This window comes from Amblyraja radiata, chromosome 25 (genome assembly GCF_010909765.2).
Source record: "Amblyraja radiata isolate CabotCenter1 chromosome 25, sAmbRad1.1.pri, whole genome shotgun sequence".
Classification (NCBI taxonomy): Eukaryota; Metazoa; Chordata; class Chondrichthyes; order Rajiformes; family Rajidae; genus Amblyraja; species Amblyraja radiata.
The window spans coordinates 13,808,813-13,829,264 of record NC_045980.1 but is presented as its reverse complement, the minus strand read 5'-3'; the positions used below and the strand labels follow the sequence as shown (position 1 = coordinate 13,829,264).

Here is a 20,452-nt window from a genome sequence, read left to right as displayed (position 1 = left end):
CAAGGCATAGAAAATAGCCACTTTATAACATTGCTCTTGCTCATTAAAAAAAAACCTCAGTCATTATCAAACCTCAACAGTGGCAATGTGTAGGAAGGAAGTGCAGATGCTGGTTTAAACTGAAGATAGACACAAAATGCTGGAGTAACTCAGCGGGACAGGTAGCATCTCTGAAGAGAAGGAATGGGTGACCTCTTCGGACTAGAGTCGAAGTAAAGGGAAACAAGATATGTATATATATAAATATATATATATATATATATCTTGTTTCCCTTTACTCCGACTCTAGTCCGAAGTAACTAGATATATATATATATATAGAGATAAAAGTTGCAAAACGATTCTGGAATTACACACCTTGAATGCAAAAAATTCTTTACTGAACAAGATTTCAAGCTTTTTTTTACAAAACAGAACGAGACATATTTAAACCACAATCCCCAGTAGAAAAATAATGCATATTAGATTGTCCTTTTGAAAATTGTGCAAATATATGAAAGTGATCCAATTGAATGCACATTATTTTTACTTCTCTTTCAATCATTATCATAAAATAATAATGCAATGATTGTTTATTTGATGAATATGAACACCTACAACCAGAAATGGCGAGTAGGTGTTGTATCAGAGGATCTAAACAAGCCACATTATTTCAAAGAATTCAAAAGTGCACTTTAAAAAGAGACAGAAAGTGTAACTATGCCACAAGTGCAATGATCGCCATCTTGTTTGATTGGATTTAAATTCAGATCAAATGTTTCAAGCCAACATCAATCCCCTACGAATTATTATGTAAAAAAATAAACTGGGAGCGAACTCGATCACAAACAAACTCAAGACCTCCCATATTTCTAGTTTTCAGATTCGCACCAACCAGCTAATAACACCGGGCATCAGTTGTCAGATCAGTGCTAAAAATAAAATAAGTTAAAAATAGAAGTGCTTTTCAAGTTTGATAATGGATTATCAATTTTCCACAGTTTTGATGTATTTGAGTATACATAGCAAATCAGGCCATTGGGTTGAAGACATCAGGAGGGGTGTTAAATTTCTACTGGTATTATTTTCAATAGGCTTGCAGCTAATTTCAAACAGGCATCAGTCATTCTCAGGAACATCTCAGGAAAGTCATGAGATGAATAGATTGGGTAGATGCAGAGTCTCTTGCCTAGAGTAGGGGAAGAGGACCAGAGGACATAGGTTTAAGGTGAAGGGGGAAAGATTTAATCTGAGGGGTACCTTTTTCACATTAAGGTGTACGGAACAAACTGCCAGAAGAGGTAGTTGAGGCAGGCACCATCGCAGCATTTAAGGAACAATTAGACAGGTACATGGATGAGACAGGTTTAGAGGGATATGGGCCAAATGCAGGCAGGTGGGACTAGTGTAAGGGACATGTTGATCGGTGTGGGCAAGTTGGACCGAAGGGCCTGTTTCCACCCTGTATCTCTATGAATAACTATTGGATTTTAAAATATTATTTTCTCTTCCTCTTTCTTTTTCCAAAGTGTATATCACTGTAAACTCCAACCACAGATTCCCCTTGATGTTGACTTAAAAACCACCCGGAAATTCAAGTTGTGATAACTATTAGCTGTAAACATGGTTGGTTTAATTTGAAAACTGTACAAAACCCTGGACAATATAACTTACTCAAGTAAGTGTGAGATAGGGCTTTTTGATTGATTGCACACAATATTTCACGGCCAAATTTATACCCTGATACCTTAGAGATTAGGGAAGCATATAAAAAAATGTGTTCATAAACTGGATGGATAAATTTAGCATCAAGAAGCCCACAAGCTATATTCCAGTCAAATGTCTGGAGTATGCATTTTGCTTGATCAACTATTATGATGCAAAAATGATAAATATTTATTTTGAAAAACCTATCCATATTCTCCCATAATATTCACTAAATTACAAGCACCTCTCCCTCTAGCCATTAGATAATGAAGCAGCATATCTAGAGAATTACATTCGAATGTCAACCTGACCAAATTCATTTAAAGCAGGTTTGCAGTCAGTTCGAGATAAGTCTCCTTCTCTGCTTTCCTGGAATGGTGTTTAGCCACATATTCTTTGGCTTTAGTCACAATGCTTTCCTTCAAACCAGTTTCACTGATCAGTCTCTTTGATAATTCAACAAATTCCTGTGAAGGCAAATAAAAAGTAATTTCATTTTGCACAGCCTCCAAGTGAAATTCTGTTAAACGTATAAATTAACCAATTGTTTAATTTAGAGATACAGCGAGGAAACAGGATCTTCGGCCCACCGAGCCCGCACCGACCAGCGATCTGAAGGACCATTCATCACACTAGGGATAATTTACAGAAGAATATTAACCAACAAACCTTCACGTCTTTGGAGTGTGGAAAGAAACTAGAGTACCGGGGGAAAGCCACAGGGAGAACGTATAAACTCCATACAGACAGCACCCGTAGTGAGGATCAAACCTGCGTCTCTGACATTGTAAGGCAGCAACTCTACCGCTGTGCCACTGTGCCACCCCAATAGCAAGTTATTGCACCATTCTAAAGTAGAACACCTTTCAAGCATTTAAATATTCCTCTGGTTTCTCTACATTTTATTGTTTATTGCTTTTAATTACTCCATCCCCCCCTACTATGAAAATTAGCTGATCTATATTTCAAGACCCTTAGCCACATGCATTAAAAAAAATACACCTCTCTTTCTTTGCAACACCCAGTATCCATGCCATCATTTAATTATGACCAAAGATGCCTAGATTATACAAAAATAAACTAGCGTACGGAACGATATATGACTCTTACAAATAATACAGGAAAGAGATTGAGAAACTAGTATCACGGTGTCAAAACAACCACCTAGCCCTTAACATCTTCAATTGGTTGTTGACCAGAGGAAAGTGTGGTTCTCATCAATGGTGTTTCTGTAGCGATGATTTTGCCCCGTGCATGAGGATTCTCATGAATACCTACAGATGCGCTTTGGAATGTATTCTGACAGAATGCGTCTCTGCCTAGTATGACAGCTGTTCTTGACCGCCTGAACCTGCAGAGAGTGGTGAACACAGCCCAGTCCATTATAAGCTCATCACTTCCTTCCATCAGGTCCATTTTCACGGTGCGTGACATCAGGAAGACTGCAAGTATCGCCAGGGATGCCTCTCACTCTGGTCTTTCTCCTTTCTCCCTTCAAACTTCTGGGAGAAGATAGAGGAGCTATCAGACGCTCAGAGTTAAGAACAGCTTCTTCCTCACAGCTATCAGACTCCTGAACTGTGGCTAAGGGGATCAGAGGGTATGGAGAGAAGGCAGGTACAGGATACTGAGTTGGATGATCAGCCATGATCATATTGAATGGCGGTGCAGGCTCGAAGGGCCGAATGGCCTACTCCTGCACCTAATTTCTATGTTTCTATGTTTCTATCTCATTCACATTCCATTTTCGAGATACTGCCACATATTCTTACTCCCAACACCACCTTATTCGACATTCTGTTTTTGCAATATGACGTAGGCAAGTGTTCCACAATACGTTTGGAGACTTTATAACTGCCATTTCTCTTTATAAGCATTCTTGGTCTACTGCATGTTCAGTATTATTTCTTCTTTGCAGTGTGCTTTTACTTAATACCAAATTCCTGTCATGGACAGATATTTTCCAGTAATAGTAATATAGGTCCTTTCCTGTAATAGTTTTAATTTGAAAAAAAACCCTACTTGAATTTGCAGTAACATTCGAATGAACACAAGAAAAGGAAACTCGTTATCTACAAAACACATGCGATATGTCTGGCCTAATCAAACATAATGGAATTTGAGAGTGTCGTTAAAGATAAGTGTTATTGAAAACAGACAGCTTTCATTAATTCAATTCCTTGCACTATTATCGAAGGAACAAATGTAATTACTAAGTACATTCTTATTTAACTTTCTTTCAATTGCCCAGGTTTTTTTTCCATTTCATTGTCCAGAATTAGATTAAAAGTACATTTAATATTTCTATAGTTTTATGACAGCAAAATGTCTGTAATATCAGTAAAGTTATATTAATTTTCAACCCTAACAGGTAATCTTTTGAAAAAAAAAAAATGTTCTTGAAAGTGGTCTTTAATATAATATGAATAAAACAGGGCGGCACAGTGGTGGAGCTGCTGTCTCATAGAGCTTGACACCTGCGCTCACTTCTGACTCCGGGTGCTGTCTGTGTGGTGTTTGCACGTTCTCTCCATGACTTCATGAGTTTCTCCCCATATCCTAAAGGCATGAGGGGTTTGTGGGTTAATTGGGCTCAATAAAATTGTCCCAAGTGTTGTATGGAGTGGATGAGAAAGCGGGACAACGTGGAAACTGGTGTACACGGGTGATCGATTATCGGCGTGGACTCGGTCGGCCGAAGGGACCGCTTCCATGCTCTATCTCTAAACTAACCATTTTCTGATAATAAAAACCTCAACGGAAGTGGGAATGATATGGAGATGCCAATGGAAAATTGGAAAGAAGATTGAATTGGGAGTTGAATCGACAGCCATGTGTATGAACAATTTGGCTGAACCCTAGAAAGTGAACGGCATAAGAGATGGAATTAAAGATATATTCTTCGGGAATAGTGCATGGAATAGCAAAGGAGTGAGCAGTCAATATAAAAATCATGAATATTGTACATGGAAAATTCTAATACATTTTATCTTATTGCATTGTTGAGAGGACATTGTGGAACGTAAACAATTATTAAATAAAGGAGCGACTTCTTGGAAAAATTAATGGCCCATATTTTGCAGGTTACATTCAATATTTGCCTTAGTTACTTTATGTAACTGACAGCAATATTGAGATTTCTGCATTTATGAAAGGGGTTGCCGTCAATGAAAGGAAGAAAGTGCCACAAGTGTAAGGCACAAGGGATTGTAATTTAAAGATACATAATGCTGGAGTAACCCAGTGGGGTCAGGCAGCATCTCTGGAGAACATGGGTGGGTTACATTTCAGGCCAAGTAAAATGGCGGCGCCTTGCGGCAGCAGCCTCTACAGTCCGTCAGTCTTTTAAAAAAAAATTTTGGCCTGTTGAGTGTATAGTTTGGTTGCAGTTTATATGTTATTTTTAGCTGTATATATGTGGGGGTGGGGGGGGGGGGGGGTAGGGACGGGGGAAACTTTTAAATCTCTTCCCTGTACGGGGGACCCGACCTTTTCCCTGTCGGATCTCCGTTGTCGTTGGCGCCTAACATCATGGCCGGCCTCCAACCGGAACGACCTGGGGGCTCCAGTTGTGGAACCTGCGGGCTCACCATCGTGGAGCTGGCCAGCTCCGGAGCGTAGAGAGCTGTGGTGGCGCGCGGCTGCGACCCGACTTTGGAGCTTCGGAGGCTCCAGCCGCAGGCCCGGTGGACGGTGACATCGGGAGCTCGCGGGTCCCTGGTGGGGGACCGCTTTTTGGAGCTCTCGCAACGGTAACTTCTCTCGTCCGAATTGCGGGGTTGAAAACGACCCGGAGAGCGGCCTTACATTGCCCGGCGCGGCTTTAACAGCCGCGGGACTTACCATCGCCCACCGGGGGCTCCAACATCAAGACCTGGAGCAGGGCCTGACATCGCCCGACGCGGTCTTAACCTCCGCAGGACTTACCATCGCCCACCAGGGGCTTTAACATCGGGAGAAGGATGGAAAACAGGGGATAGACGATGACTTTGCCTTCCATCACAGTGAGGAGGAGATTCACTGTGATGGATAATTGTGTGTCTTATTAATTGTTTTTTCTTGTTGTATGACTGCAGAAACCAAATTTCGACAATAAACGGTATTGTATTGTATTCTTCAATCTGAAGAAGCGTCTCGATCTGAAATGTCACCCATCCATTTTCTCCACAGATGCTGCCTGACCCGCTGAGTTACTCCAGCATTTTGTGTCTATTTTCGGTCTAAACCAACATATGCAGTTCCTTCCTATACGTAATATAAAGATACATTGATAATACATTTTAAAATTCATAGTAATCGTTCCAGATGTAAATTACAATGCCTTGTTAATTTGTTAAATGTTTAAAAGTGGTTTAAAGCATCTTAGATCTGAGTGTTTTTAACCTTTCTTTTGTTCAATATTTTGAATGTTTATAAATATCTTTTGAGACTGATAGCTCTGGTCAATTCAAGGCATAACAGTTGTCATTTTTGTTGGTGTTTGCAGCAAGTTTTGTGTAGTTCTTAGTGATTTGGATGATTTTTACAATGAGGAAGCCTCTTATGATATCTCTTGTTGGGATGAATATGAAAAATAAGGTTGCATTTGTTTTAAACCAAGGTCAGTAACAATTACTGTCAACATTGATAATATAGCATATAGTATAGCACATATGATTTATGTGTTAGTATTTGGTTTAGTTTAGAGTTACAGCATGGAAACAGGTCCTTTGGCCCACGTCAACCATCGATCTCCCATTCACTCTAGTTCTGTGTTATCCCACTTTTGCATGCACTCCCTACACACTAGGGGCAATTCAAAGAGGCCAACTAATCTACAAACCCACACGTCTTTGGGATGTGGGAGGAAGCCGGAGCTCCCGGAGGGAACCCACGTGACCACAGGATGAACGTGCAAACTCCACACAGGCAGCACCCGAGGTCAGGATTGAACCCGGGGCGCGGGTGCCATGAGGCAGTGGCTCTACCAGCTGCACCAGTGTGCTGCCCTTAGTGTTTAACATGGTACTCAATTTCATTGTTAAAACACTAGTTACTGAGATAAGTGCAGCACATTGCCTAACCAAGTAATGGTTACTGCAACAATCATGTGAAGGACAGACAATGGAGTCAGCAGAGCTGAACTGAACAATGCTGCCGAGATAAGGTAAAGATGTTTACTGATCATGTGTCTAGCATGATTACATTTTGTCAGGCAGTGTCCAGATAGTGTCTGACAATGAGTTAGATGGGTTGATATTGGGCCTGCCTGCTTGCACCAGCCTGTTGTTTGATAGTTGAAGTGGTCGAGAGTCCAGAGGACAGGAGTTTCAATCAACATCAACCCTTGGACTTCAGTAGGAAACCACTGTGGACTGGCCACTCGAGATCAAGCAATATTTGTAATCTCCAAGTAAACCAGGGTTGTAACAATAAAATCCATTAAGACAAGACTCTGAGCTCTTAATTATTAAAACATTATTTTTGCAGAATTAACTACCACAGCAAATTTAGGGTGGCACGGTGGCACAGCGGTAGAGTTGCTGTCTTACAGCGCCAGAGACCCAGGTTCACTCCTGACTATAGAGGTGCTGTCTATACAGAGTTTGTATGTTCTCCCTGTGACCTGGTGGGTTTTTTCGGGTGCTCTGGTTTCCACCCACAGCAAGACAGGTTTCTAGGTTAATTTGGCTTTGGTAAAAATTGTAAATTGTCCCTAGTTCGTAGGATAGTGTTAGTGTATGGGGATCGCTGGTCGGCGTGGACTCGGTGGCCTGAAGGACCCGTTTCCGCGGCGTATTCCTAAAACTAAAGCTAACTGCTAACTTAAGCCTGACCCAGAGAAAGAAAATTGTGTCTGCTCAATGAAACCGAGACTAGTTATTTAATCTGGATCTGTGCAAAGTGATTGAGATACTGATTACTACAATAGGATTCCTCCACCTCTAAACCCAATAAACGGATGTCCTAGAAGTTTCCACAGAAAATGATTCAATGAATAATAGTACAAAGTCTCATAAAGGAATGACCGGTCTAGATATGCCATCAAGCCTAATTTGGTTCATCAGTTTGGGATTGTGGAAGGGAATTGCTAAAACTATTCCTTGTAGTCACTAGATGGCATGGTTATATACTTTTTTATTCTGTCCTTGATATTAGCACAAACACTAAATCTGTGATGTATCGTGGCTTAAACCGACCTTAATTTTTTTTAATGCGTCATCTTTCTCAGTTATGTGAAGTTTGCAGGGGTTATCAGCAGAAATGAGTGCAAACTGAAAGTATTGGTGAAATATTCAACCCAAGGGATTCCAATTACATAAAAAGTTATTAAAATGTACAGCTACAAAACAAAAGTACTATTTTCAACACTCGAGCTAACTTAGAAAGGGTTTGCATTAGTCAAAATCAGTAGTTTGTAAGCTGTAAGCAATTGCAGAAAGTAGAGAAAATGCATCCTTGGGAATAAGAACTTTACAAATCTGAATGTTTAATACTTTGCAAGCATGAAGGATGGGTTGTGAAAATTGCTATTGAAGTTTGCCACATTGAATGAGGCCACAGTGTTCATTATATCAACAGCAAATCCCTGCCAGAGTAAGCCCAGGTGAACCCTATTGCCCTGCTCTCTGCTCAATCTTTATCTTCCACTAATTTAAACATTCATCCTAATTTTCCACAAAAGATACAATAACTACAACCTTAATAAAGTCCGTTGGGGAAACACACTACTATTATGCAACAATGCTGCTTAAAAGATTTTATTCAATCAAGGAGCAGTGTGAAAATGCACACCTCCAGATTCAGGGCCAGTTTCTTTCCAGCTGTTATCAGGCAACTGAACCATCCTACCAATAACTGGAGAGTAGTCCTAATCTACTATCTACCTTATTGGAGACCCTCGGACTTTCTTTGATCAGATTTTACTGAACTTTATCTTGCACTAAATGTTATTTACGTTATTCTCTTTACCATATATTTGTACACTATGGATGGCTTGATTGTAATCTTATATTATCTTTCTGCTGACTGGTTAGCACACAAATGCTTTTCACTGTACCTGGTACACGTGATAATAAACTAAACGATAGGCCCCGACCCAAAACGCTACCTATCTGTTTTCCCCAGAGATACTGCTTGACCAGCTGAATTACTTCAGCACTTTGTGTCTTTTATTGTAAATCAGCATCTGCAGTTCCTTATGTCTGTGTTTACTTATTTTCGTGTAAAGTCTTGAACCTATCTGATTTAGTAACAGTTTGTTTTCTGTAAAATAAAACTAACTGCATACGATTACAATGTGGAATATTTATTAAAATGTGATGTGTGCCTCTAGTTTTCAAATACTTGGATTTCAACAAGAAATAGGAAAAGGAACAAAAAAAGATTGTGGTGACAACAGGTGATTTAGAATTAGAATAACCCTACTTTTGTTTCCCTGCTAAGGAACAATAAGTGTATTTGCTCGTTAGCAAAATTCTCTTTTACTGCCCAGTAACAGTTTGTGGGCAGAACATACAATTTATTTTCCCCGAGCTTGATTTGCACAATTAAGATGAAAAGACAAGTGTATCCATTTAATCTTTGTGATTCTCTGCACAGATACTATTGAAATGCCCCATCTGTCTGTGAGCATAATAACCCATCAATCAATTAGATTCTTAATTTTAATTCATTTAGTACATCAAGGCTCGTTATCTGATATATATTGGGTAAAATTAAACAGATGCTGCCATTAATTCTCACCACGACTGCAGATCAGTTCCTGACTGTTTCTTTCTGCAGCCACGCTGTTCCAAAGTTAACACTGAAAGCTGTAACGCCATTTTGAATCTTTGCCCAAAAAATGTACAACACAACAATCGTCAAAACGACATTGCAAAGTGCCATCTAACTGCATGCACACTCGCTGCAAATGGATTTACCGAGTCTGAAGAAGGGTCCTGACCCGAAAAATCACCCATCCATGTTCTTCAGAGATGCTGCCTCACCCGCGGAGTTACTCCAGTACATTGTGTCCCTTTGTGTAAACCAGCATCTGCAGTTCCTTGTAACGACTAGTGCTGTTACTTCTTTAGTCCAATATTAAAAAAGAGATGTAAACCAAATTGGAATATTTTCACAAACTTTAGTATTGCTCTGATGTAGAGAATAATAATGCTACCTAGCATGGCAAATACAGGTTATGTTGTGTTTGTGGCACGAGAATGTTTTGCAAATATGGTTTTCACAGTATAATCTCAACTACATGAGCGTCATAACATGGGCCCAACAACCATCAGGCTATTAAACACTACAACCTCCAACTAAGCCCTATACTACATTTATGTCTTTGCACTATTAATGTTTAATTGATTTTTATATACTGAAGTTTTTTGTTGTTTATTTTGGTGTTTACAGAGTACTAAGTTTACATGGTACTCTTCTATGTTCTATATCTGTTGCGCTGCCACAAGTAAGAATTTCATTGTTCCGTTTTGGGACATATGACAATAAAACACTCTTGACTCTTGAGCAATGGGCAATTCATCTGTGTTCCATTAGGTACATTTCAGCAGGGATGGAAACGAGATAACATGTGTTCTTATGGGTAAACATGTGGTAAAATTGATCCGTTGGAGGTGGCGAAAATGTCTGACGATTATATGCTGGGTGAAAATGTTGGAACATAATCCTCTGACATTTTCACCAACTCCAATGGGATCCCACCACCAGCCACATCTTCCCATCTCCACCCCTTTCCGCTGAGATCGTTCCCTCCGCAACTCCCTGGTTAACTCGCCCCTTCCCACCCAAACCGCTCCCTAGCCTGGTAGATCATAAAGTCATAGTCAGAGAGTGATACAGTGTGGAAACAGACCATTCGGGCCAACTTGCCCACATCGGCCAACATGTCCCAGCTACACTAGTCCCACCTGCCAAATCCCTCCAAACTTGTCCTATCTATTTACCTGTCTAACTGTTTCTTAAACGTTGGGATAGTCCCAGCCTTAACTACCTCCTCTGGCAGCTTGTTCCATACACCCACCACCCTTTGTGAAAATGTTATCCCTCAGATTCCTATTAAATCTTTTCCTCTTCACCTTGAACCTATGTCCCTGTAAAGTATTATATTCATGTCATTAAATACATTTTGACAAATGTGCCAAGCATCAGTTTGTTCCATTATATATTGGAAAAGAGCCAAACTGATTCGAAAATTTGAATTCAAGGATTATTAGCATTCTCCTTATTTAAAACGCCAGTATTGAAATTCATGGCATATATTATGTGAAGCAAAGAAACTGTCAGTACTCTCAATAAAAAAAGTCATATACTTCAGAACAAATCACTTGCTGCCTATTAACATTCAATAAAGTTTCCAAAGTGTAGGAAACTGCAAAGGAAGGTTATCTACTTTGAAGCAAAGATGAGGAAAATAATTTATAGACTAAGTACTTAACTCTTCCAATTGTAAAGACTATCTATTTGTAACACTTAATCTCTCATTTCAATAATTGTTTCTTTATGCCTAATGCATTTTAACTAAAACAATTCCAATCAAACTATAATACAGGTGGAAATTGCAAGATACAACCAAAAATGGGGCAGAGACTGTTTACCTGCAAAATATTTGGAATGAAAAACTACAATCGAATTTAGTTTAGTTTACTTTACAGATACAGCATGGAAACAGGCCCTTTGGCCAACAGTACACACCCACAAGAGATCAACTCGTACACCAGCACTACCGACACACTAGGAACAATTTACAATTTCTACCGAAGTCAATTAACTGACAAACCTGTACGTCTTTGGAGTGTGTGATGAAAGCGGAGCACCCAGGGAAAACCCACGCGATCACGAGGAAATCGAACAAACTCTGTACGCACAGCACCCCTAGTCAGGATCAAACCCGTGTCTCTGGCGCAGCAAGGCTGCAACTCTACCGCTGAGCCCCTGTGAATTATCTATCAGAATTTAAGCATAAATCAGACATGCTGCTTTGAATATTCACACCAGTTTTTCTAATCCTTTGCTGCAAATTCAATCACACCGGAGAAGGTTCTGACTCTCAAGCAGCACTGCAGCCACCTCACAATGCCAGTGACCCGAGTTCGATCCTGACCAGAGGTGCTATCTGCTTGGGGTTTGTACGGTCTCCTTGTGAATGTGTGGGTTTCCTCTGGGTGGTCTGGTTCCCTCCCATATCCCATAAATGTGCAGGTTTGTAGATTAATTGGTCTCCGCAAAATTGCCCCAAATGCGTAGGGAGCAGATGTGAAAGTGGGATAACATAGAACTAGTCTAACATAGATTTGTTCACTTGCCAAGGAAATGGATGAAGTCCTTAAATGGGATTAGTAACGACAGATACTTGATGGTCAGTATGGACTTGGTGGGCTGAAGGGCCTCTTTCTATGTACATCTTTGAGGTATGAGTTCGTTACAACAGATTGGCAAACTACATTAAAATATATGATAGGAAACAAACAAAGGCTAACATTTAAACAAAACTAAAAGATATTTTACAGCAAATATGTATTCCTTTTGATGGCACAAAAATCAAACAGAAATTAAAGATGGTGCAATCCTGGCTAAAGAGAAAACTAAGGATAATGTTAGTTGTTGTCAGGGCTAATTGGCAAGACTATGGTTGTTTATTGGCAAAAGCGTAGGGTGAGTGGAAAGGGGAGATTTGATACGTATATAACATCCTGAAGTTTAGGCAGAGTGAGCTGAGAAGAAAGAACTATTTCATTTAACAGAGTGAACAATAACAAGAGAGCATACGTACAAGATATTTTGTAGAAGCATCAGAAGGGAGTCAAGGGTTTTGTTTTCCCTGCTTTAAAGTGCGATTCAAAATTACATTGAATTTAAGCACTGAAAATAACAGCACAAGAGTTGAGAAATGGGGTTAGGCAAAAGAGCTCTTTCACAGCTGATATTGATAGTACGGGTTGAACATTTCGCTTCTTTGTTGTAAGTTCTATGAATCTATAAAGACAGCTATAAAACCATGAGTGAGAAGACCACATCACATCAGAACGTTTCAAATTGTAAATCCAGAGCAATGGTCGGCAAAACTTCAATTTTAATGTCCTGAGGATACATAAGAAGACAACATATGGAAGGTAGAGGGCCCTTGAGCCTGCACTGCAATTTAATAATATCTTTTAACAATGTCACTTTTTCTACTAATCCCATATATTGACCAGACATAAATCTGTACACACATTCCATTTGCTCCACTCTTTTAAATCTCCACTACACTGTGGACAGCTCCATTACAATCTTAGATTTTCTTTCCGCTGATTGGTTAGCACGCAACAAAAGCTTTTCACTGTACCTCGGTACATGTGACAATAAACTATACTCAACTAAACTTGTTTCTCCTAATATCCAATAATCTATTTATCTAGACATTGATTTTTTTCCAGTGGGAGGCTTCACAGCCTTTTCAAAAATCTGTACCGTCTAAATTAAAAAAACATTAGTATAGACAATAGACAGTAGACAATAGGTGCAGGAGTGGGCCATTCCGCCTTTCGAGGCAGCACCGAAGTTCAATGTGATCATGGCTGATCATCCCCAATCAGTACCCCGTTCCTGCCTTCTCCCCATATCCCCTGACTCTGCTATCTTTAAGAGCCCATCTAGCTCTCTCTTGAAAATATCTAGAGAACCGGCCTCCACCGCCCTCTGAGGAAGAGAATTCCACACTCACAACTTTCTGTGAGAAAAAGTGTTTCCTCATCACCGTTCTAAATGGCTTACATAGAAACATAAAAAATAGGTGCAGGAGTAGGCCATTCGGCCCTTCGAGCCTGCACCGCCATTCAATATGATCATGGCTGATCATCCAACTCAGTATCCTGTACCTGCCTTCTCTCCATACCCCCTGATGCCTTTAGCCACAAGGGCCATATCTAACCCTCTTAAATATAGCCAATGAACTGGCCTCAACAAGAGAATTCCAGAGATTCACCACTCTCTGTGTGAAAAATGTTTTTCTCATCTCGGTCCTAAAGGATTTCCCCCTTATCCTTAAACTGTGACCCCTTGTTCTGGACTTCCCCAACATCAGGAACAATCTTCCTGCATCTAGCCTGTCCAACCCCTTAAGAATTTTGTAAGTTTCTATAAGATCCCCCCTCAATCTTCTAAATTCTAGCGAGTACAAGCCGAGTCTATCCAGTCTTTCTTCATATGAAAGTCCTGAAATCCCAGGAATCAGTCTGGTGAACCTTCTCTGTATTCCCTCTATGGCAAGATTGTCTTTCCTCAGATTAGGAGACCAAAACTGTACGCAATACTCCAGGTACAACTGCAGTAGAACCTCCCTGCTCCTATACTCAAATCCTTTTGCTATGAATGCTAACATACCATTAGCTTTCTTCACTGCCTGCTGCACCTGCATGCCTACTTTCAATGACTGGTGTACCATGACACCCAGGTCTCGTTGCATCTCCCCTTTTCTTATTCATAAACTGTGGCCCCTGGTTCTGGACTCCCCCAACATCGGGAACATGTTTCCTACCTCTAGCATGTCCAAACCCTTAATAATCTTATATGTTTCAATAAGATCTCCTCTCATCCTTCTAAACTCCAGAGTGTACCAGCCCAGCCGCTCCATTCTCTCAGCATATGACAGTCCCGCCATCCCGGGAATTAACCTTGTAAACATACACTGCACCCTCTCAATAGCAAGAATGTCCTTCCTCAAATTAGGGGACCAAAACTGCACACAATACTCCAGGTGTGGTCTCACTAGGGCCCTTTACAACTGCAGAAGGACCTCTTTACTCCTGTTCTCAACTCCTTTTGTTATAAAGGCCAACATGCCATTCGCTTTCTTCACTGCCTGCTGTACCTGCATGCTGACTTTCATTGACTGATGAACAAGGGCCCCCAGATCCCGTTGTAGTTCCCCTTTTCCCAACTTGACACCATTTAGATAATAATCTGCCTTCCTGTTTTTGCTACCTCACATTTATCCACATTAAACTGCATCTGCCATGCATCTGCCCAATCATCCAACCTGTCCAAGTCGCCCTGCATTCTCATAGCATCCTCCTCACAGTTCACACTGCCACCCAGCTTTGTGTTATCTGCAAATTTGCTAATGTTACTTTGAATCCCTTCATCCAAATCATTGATGTATATTGTAAATAGCTGTTGTCCCAGCACCGAGCCTTGCGGTACCCCACTAGTCACTGCCTGCCATTCTGAAAGGGACCCGTTAATCCCTACTCTTTGTTTCCTGTCTGCCAACCAATTTTCTATCCATGTCAGCACTCTACCCCCAATTTTGGTCTGCCCTAATTTTGCCCACTAATCTCCTATGTGGGACCTTATCAAATGCTTTCTGAAAGTCCAGGTACACAACAGTAGATTTGTCAAATACAATTTCCCCTTTCATAAATCCTTTTTGACCCTGCTCAATCCTATTGTATTTTAATAACATATTTAAGGAGCTCTATAGTTTCCTATTTTTTTCTCCCTTATTTCTTAAATGGTGGGATCAGACTTATTACCTTCCACTTTCTTAAAAATCATTTACAGCAATAATAAGCATTAAGCCAAAACCACAAAGTAAGTTAAGATATACGCATCAATGTTGGGAGAAATTGCAGATGCTGGTTACAACTAAAGATAGACACAAAATGCTGCAGTAACTCAGCAGGACAGGCAGCATCTCTGGAAAGAAGGAATGGGTGATGTTTCAGGTCGAGACCCTTTTCGATTAGTCTGAAGGGTCTCGACCCGAAACGTCACACATTCCTTCTCTACAGAGATGCTGCCTGTCCCGCTGAGTTACTCCAGCATTTTGTGTCTGCCTTCGATGCAACATTTAATATTATTTTTCCAAACAGAATCTGTCATTGATTAATAGTGTAGGAGTGTTTAGCTGAAATTATATTTTGTTCATAAACCATAACATAAATCCCTGGTATGTGAATGACTAAATAGACAAAATAAAACTAATACTTAATGTGCATTAGTTAAACCATTAATATCACGCCCACACAGGCAGCATGTGTCACAATCTCAATTCTGATCTTTTCCTCTCATGATTTTGTACACTTGAAAATAAGATTCCTCTTGCCCAACTTCAAACATTCATCACTCACCTGTGGATAGGAATAGAGAAGGCCTGTATGTTCATGTTTTACTATTGCTCTGTTTCCAGGTATATTCCTTGCCAGCACTGGAACTTTAATATCCATCGCCTACAGGATGGTAAGACAAAAAAAAGCATAAAGTTGCAAGCAGAGGCGATGAAAATCAAAAGTAATCTCTAAATTAATATTTGTTGTCTTGTCAAATTAATCCCTGAAAGACTACTATCATAACTTAATATGTTTTGCTGAGAACTTGGTATGTGAATTTGCTATTATTATTGATGATTGAGCACAGCTCAATAATTAAAGTTGCAATTTGATTCCCTTCGATACTGGAAAGTAACTTGCACTTAACATCAAGACACGGGTAATCCTCGAATATACTTCTGCTGATATTACAAAGGAACAGTTAAAAAAACGAAACCATCCAAATTAGTAACCATAGAGTGATACAGCATGGAAACAGGCCCTTAGGCTTAACTTGTCCACACCACCAACATGTCCCATCTACACCAGTCCCACCTGCCTGCGTTTGGCCCATATCCCTCTAAACCTGTTCTATCCATGTACCGGTCTAAATGTTTCTTAAACGTTATGAAGTAATAATAATAATAACTTTATTTATAAAGCACTTTAAACAACTACAGTTGCCACAAAGTGCTGTACATGAGAAATCATGAACAAAAAGCTATTACAAACAGTTAAAAACCATTAAAAACCGTAAAACGAAGGACTATAAAAAACACACTAAAAATTAAAAGACATTAAAAGCACTAAAAACAGGAGCAATGCCTCAGCCAGTGTCGAAAGCCAAAGAATAAAAATATGTTTTTAGGGAGGATTTGAAGATGGACATTGAGGGGGCCTGTCTGATGTGCAACGGCAAGGTGTTCCAGAGTGCCGGAGCAGCAACAGAAAAGGCTCTATCCCCTCTGAGCTTCCGCTTAGACCTTGGTACCTCAAGGAGCAGCTGATCAGCTGACCTGAGGCACCAGGCAGGAGCATATAGGTGGAGCAGCTCAGAGAGGTAAGGCGGGGCGAGCCCATTCAATGATTTAAAAACAAATAAAATAATTTTGAAATGAACTCGAAAGTGCACTGGGAGCCAGTGTAGGGAGGCCAAAATTGGTGTAATGTGCTCCCTCTTTCGAGTTCCAGTCAAAAGGCGAGGGGCAGCATTTTGAACAAGCTGGAGACGAGCCTGCCTACTACCTCCTTTGACAGCTCGTTCCATACACCTACCACTCTTTGTGTGAAAATGTTACCCCTCAGGTTCCTATTAAATCTTTCCCCCCCACAACTTAAACCTATGTCCCCTGGTTCTCGATTCCCCTGCTCTGGGCAAGAGACTCTGTGCGTCTACCCGATCTATTCCTCTCATGATTTTGCATACCCCAATAAGATCACCACTCATCCTCCTGCGCTCCAAGGAATAGAGACCTAACCTGCTCAACCTCTCCCTATAGCTCAGGCCCGCGAGTCCTGGCAACATCCTCGTAGGAGAATTTCAATTCTTAAAAAAATAAAAAATTGTACAGAAAATAAATCTCAAATGTTGCAAAGAACACAACCTCTAGAATTGTAGAAGACATCCCTTCGGAGATGGAGCTGTTTACTACAGCAAATGAGGCCCTCATGGCAGCATGCAGCTCTTCCTGGGGTTTCTCCGAAACTAGGTAGACCCCATGGGCACTATAAAAGACAAGAGAACTAGTCACCTGCGGTCCTTGTAAAAGCAAATTCTGTGGGTGATTGCAAATATTGCATTGTAACAAAACATTTTAACTGATCAAATTGAATTTCATACCTCCAATTCTTTGAAATTGATGATTAATTTTTATAACGATTGATCCATTAAGATGAGTAATGAAAAATTACATCAATTTTCAACAGTAAAATATAAATAACATGAGGCATAGCGTATACCAACAAAACGTTATGAAACACATTTGGGTCATAACCAGAGTCATGGCAAAACGTTTTTAGAAATGACTAAGTATTAAAGAAGAAGCAGAAGAGATGCATTAAAATGGTTCAATGGCGAGGGGACTTTAGTCGTGTGGATAAACAGAGGTCTCTTGTGTTGTGCTTCTTGGAACAGAGGATATTGAAAAGGAATCCGAAGGAGGTTTTTAAGATCATGATAGGTCCGGATAGAACAAACAGAGGGAAACTGTTCTTGCTGGAACTTTGCCGAGACTGTCACTCAGAGCTCAGGGGCATCATACGCAAGAACCGGAGCAATGCTCTTTTTTTGCTCCGCTCCTCTGAACTCCAATTTAAAGAAAGAAACGTAATGCATCAGTGTGAACTTCTTCATTTCTCAACTTAATATTCAGACATGTCAAATTCAACAGAATCCACAGGGAGGTTTTACTCCATATGACACAATTGGAACCAAATCAGCTCCCAGAGGTAACAATCATGAAGGCTGTGAGGTGTAGAAACTCTCACAACTTTTCATTCAACACAAGCCCTTACAAATTATCATTCTATAGTCAACAGGATTCATGTCAAGTGTGTAGGAAAGAATTGCAGAAGCTGGTTTATACCGAAGATAGACACAAAATGCTGGAGTAACTAAAATAATGCTGATGACTGGTTCCAACCTGAAACGTCACCTATTCCCTTTTCTCCAGAGATGCTGCCTGACCTGCTGAGTTACTCCAGCATTTTGTGTCTATCTAGGGTTCATATCAAGATGGGTTTTTAGAAAAAACAAAACATGGTGTCAAAAATAAATAACAAGTATTTCATTGTACAGGGTTATTGTATTATTTTGTCCATTTAGTAATTCAGATACCAGGGATTTATGGTATGATTTATGAACAAAATATAATTTATAATATTAGAACTAGCTTACCCCTTGACTTTGGCTTTCACCTGCTGTGCAAACACTGGATCAACCTAAACGAAAGATGAGTTAGACACAGATAAGTTACTTTTCTCTTTAAGAATATATCATGAATTATTTATCTCTTTCAAGCACTCAAGATCCTTACCAATTTTTTAAATAAACATTTGCAAATCCCTTTTTTCCGGCAGACAGCATCTTCTCCTCAACCAATAGCAGAACAAACTAGCTATTCATCTCATGAGCTCTTTAGGATTCAGCTGCATTATAAATCTGTTGCAATATTTGTTTACAAAGCACTTCAACTTGAAAGCAATTTACTGCTTGTTCAGTAAATTGGAATGGCTGGCAAATGTACATGCCGGCCAAATTACATTGATTTCCATCTTTTCCTGAATGATATTGGTATTGGTTTATTATTGTCACATGCACCGAGATACAGTGAGAAGCTTTGCATGCTATCCAGCCAAATCATTCTATCCACAAGTATAATCAATCCATATGCATGTGCAAAGAAAAAAAAATACCAGAGCGCAAAATGTAGTATTATGTATTATAGCATTACAGCTGCAGAAAAAATGTAGCTAAAAAAAGCAAAAAGGCTGCAGTGAGATACTTTGGGAGATCAGGGCTTCACCTTTAACTTTGGGGAGGTTCATTGCGTAGTTTTGAAAACAGCTTTAAAGCTTTTGTATCTTCTGCCTGACAGGAGTTACCAAAATATGAATGAAGTCGGGCTGAGTTAACAAGACAATAGGAGCAAAAGTAGGCTCTTCAGCCCTTTGGGTCTGCAATTTGATACAAGCTTGGCTTATCTCTATCTCAGTATCATAGTCCTGTGCTGGCCTTTAAATTACTACATTGCCTATTATGTCTCTGCATAAGAAAATGAGGGATAAAAATATTCACATACAAATTAATGGCAGCAGAGAAACCAACGATTTGCAATGCAGCTGCATGCTTCTTGTATGGCAGAGAGCCAGAGAGACTTATTGGCAATATCAAAGTCATTAACAAAGAAAACATGTTAGATTGTTTCCCAATCGGCTGAGACAGGGCCATCTGCTGAAATTAAACGTAGTCCAACTTGCACAAGTAAACCAAAATAATAAGGATATTTATCTCCGCAAGTTAGCGATTCAAGGCAAGATTTGCCTCAAAGTTAAACCCTCATATCAGGCAAAATATTTTTCAATGTCAGGGCTGGTATTCCAACTGCCTTGACTGTTCTTTCTGAGGTTTATTCTGTACATCCTTGCACTCCTCATGTTTTAACATTTATTTATTCTATGCCTTTTATAAATGGTGAAAACTAAAACATCTCATGATGTTTTCATAAGCCAATTTAACAGTGATTGTAACATATACAGGTAGTTCTGGCGAGTTTTCAAAGTGCAAGTTGGATGTAATGTGATTGATGAATTAGGGAACATTCTTTATATTAGTCAGGCCGAATTGAGTCTGAAGAAAGCTCTCGACCCGAAACGTCACCTATTTCTTCGCTCCTTAGATACTGCCTCACCCGCTGAGTTTCTGCAGCATTTTTGTCTACCTTTGATTATATTACGATTTCTATTGGGAAGACCAAAACCACTTAAAAAATACTTTGGAAATTTACAAGAAGACCTGTCTTGGAAAAAGAAGTCTGGGCAAAAGAAAAGAAAATGGTTCCATGTATCATTCCTGCAGGGATCAGACCCACCAACAATCTGGCACTTTCATCTTGGTGGTCATAGAAATTGACAAGAATTGTTTCAATAAAACAATGTCACCTTTAGCCTTTAGTATTTTCAGCTTTCAATAAAAAAAAACATTTAACTATTAA

The 20,452-nt window shown here is 39.8% G+C and overlaps 1 protein-coding gene across 3 annotated transcripts in view; it reads right to left on the bottom strand.

The window, feature by feature from the left end:
• Positions 1 to 358: 358 nt before the first annotated feature.
• Positions 359 to 20,452, bottom strand: part of glt1d1 (glycosyltransferase 1 domain containing 1) — a 49,497-nt gene continuing 29,403 nt past the window's right edge. For all 3 annotated transcript variants that reach the window (XM_033043187.1, XM_033043189.1, XM_033043188.1), the window contains exons 10-13: positions 18,637 to 18,680; positions 17,345 to 17,465; positions 15,783 to 15,881; positions 359 to 2,153 (exon numbers count right to left, since the gene is read on the bottom strand). In XM_033043187.1, coding sequence (XP_032899078.1) covers positions 2,007 to 2,153; positions 15,783 to 15,881; positions 17,345 to 17,465; positions 18,637 to 18,680 — 411 coding nt within the window. In that variant the 3' untranslated portion in view covers positions 359 to 2,006. The remainder of the gene's footprint in view (positions 2,154 to 15,782; positions 15,882 to 17,344; positions 17,466 to 18,636; positions 18,681 to 20,452) is intronic.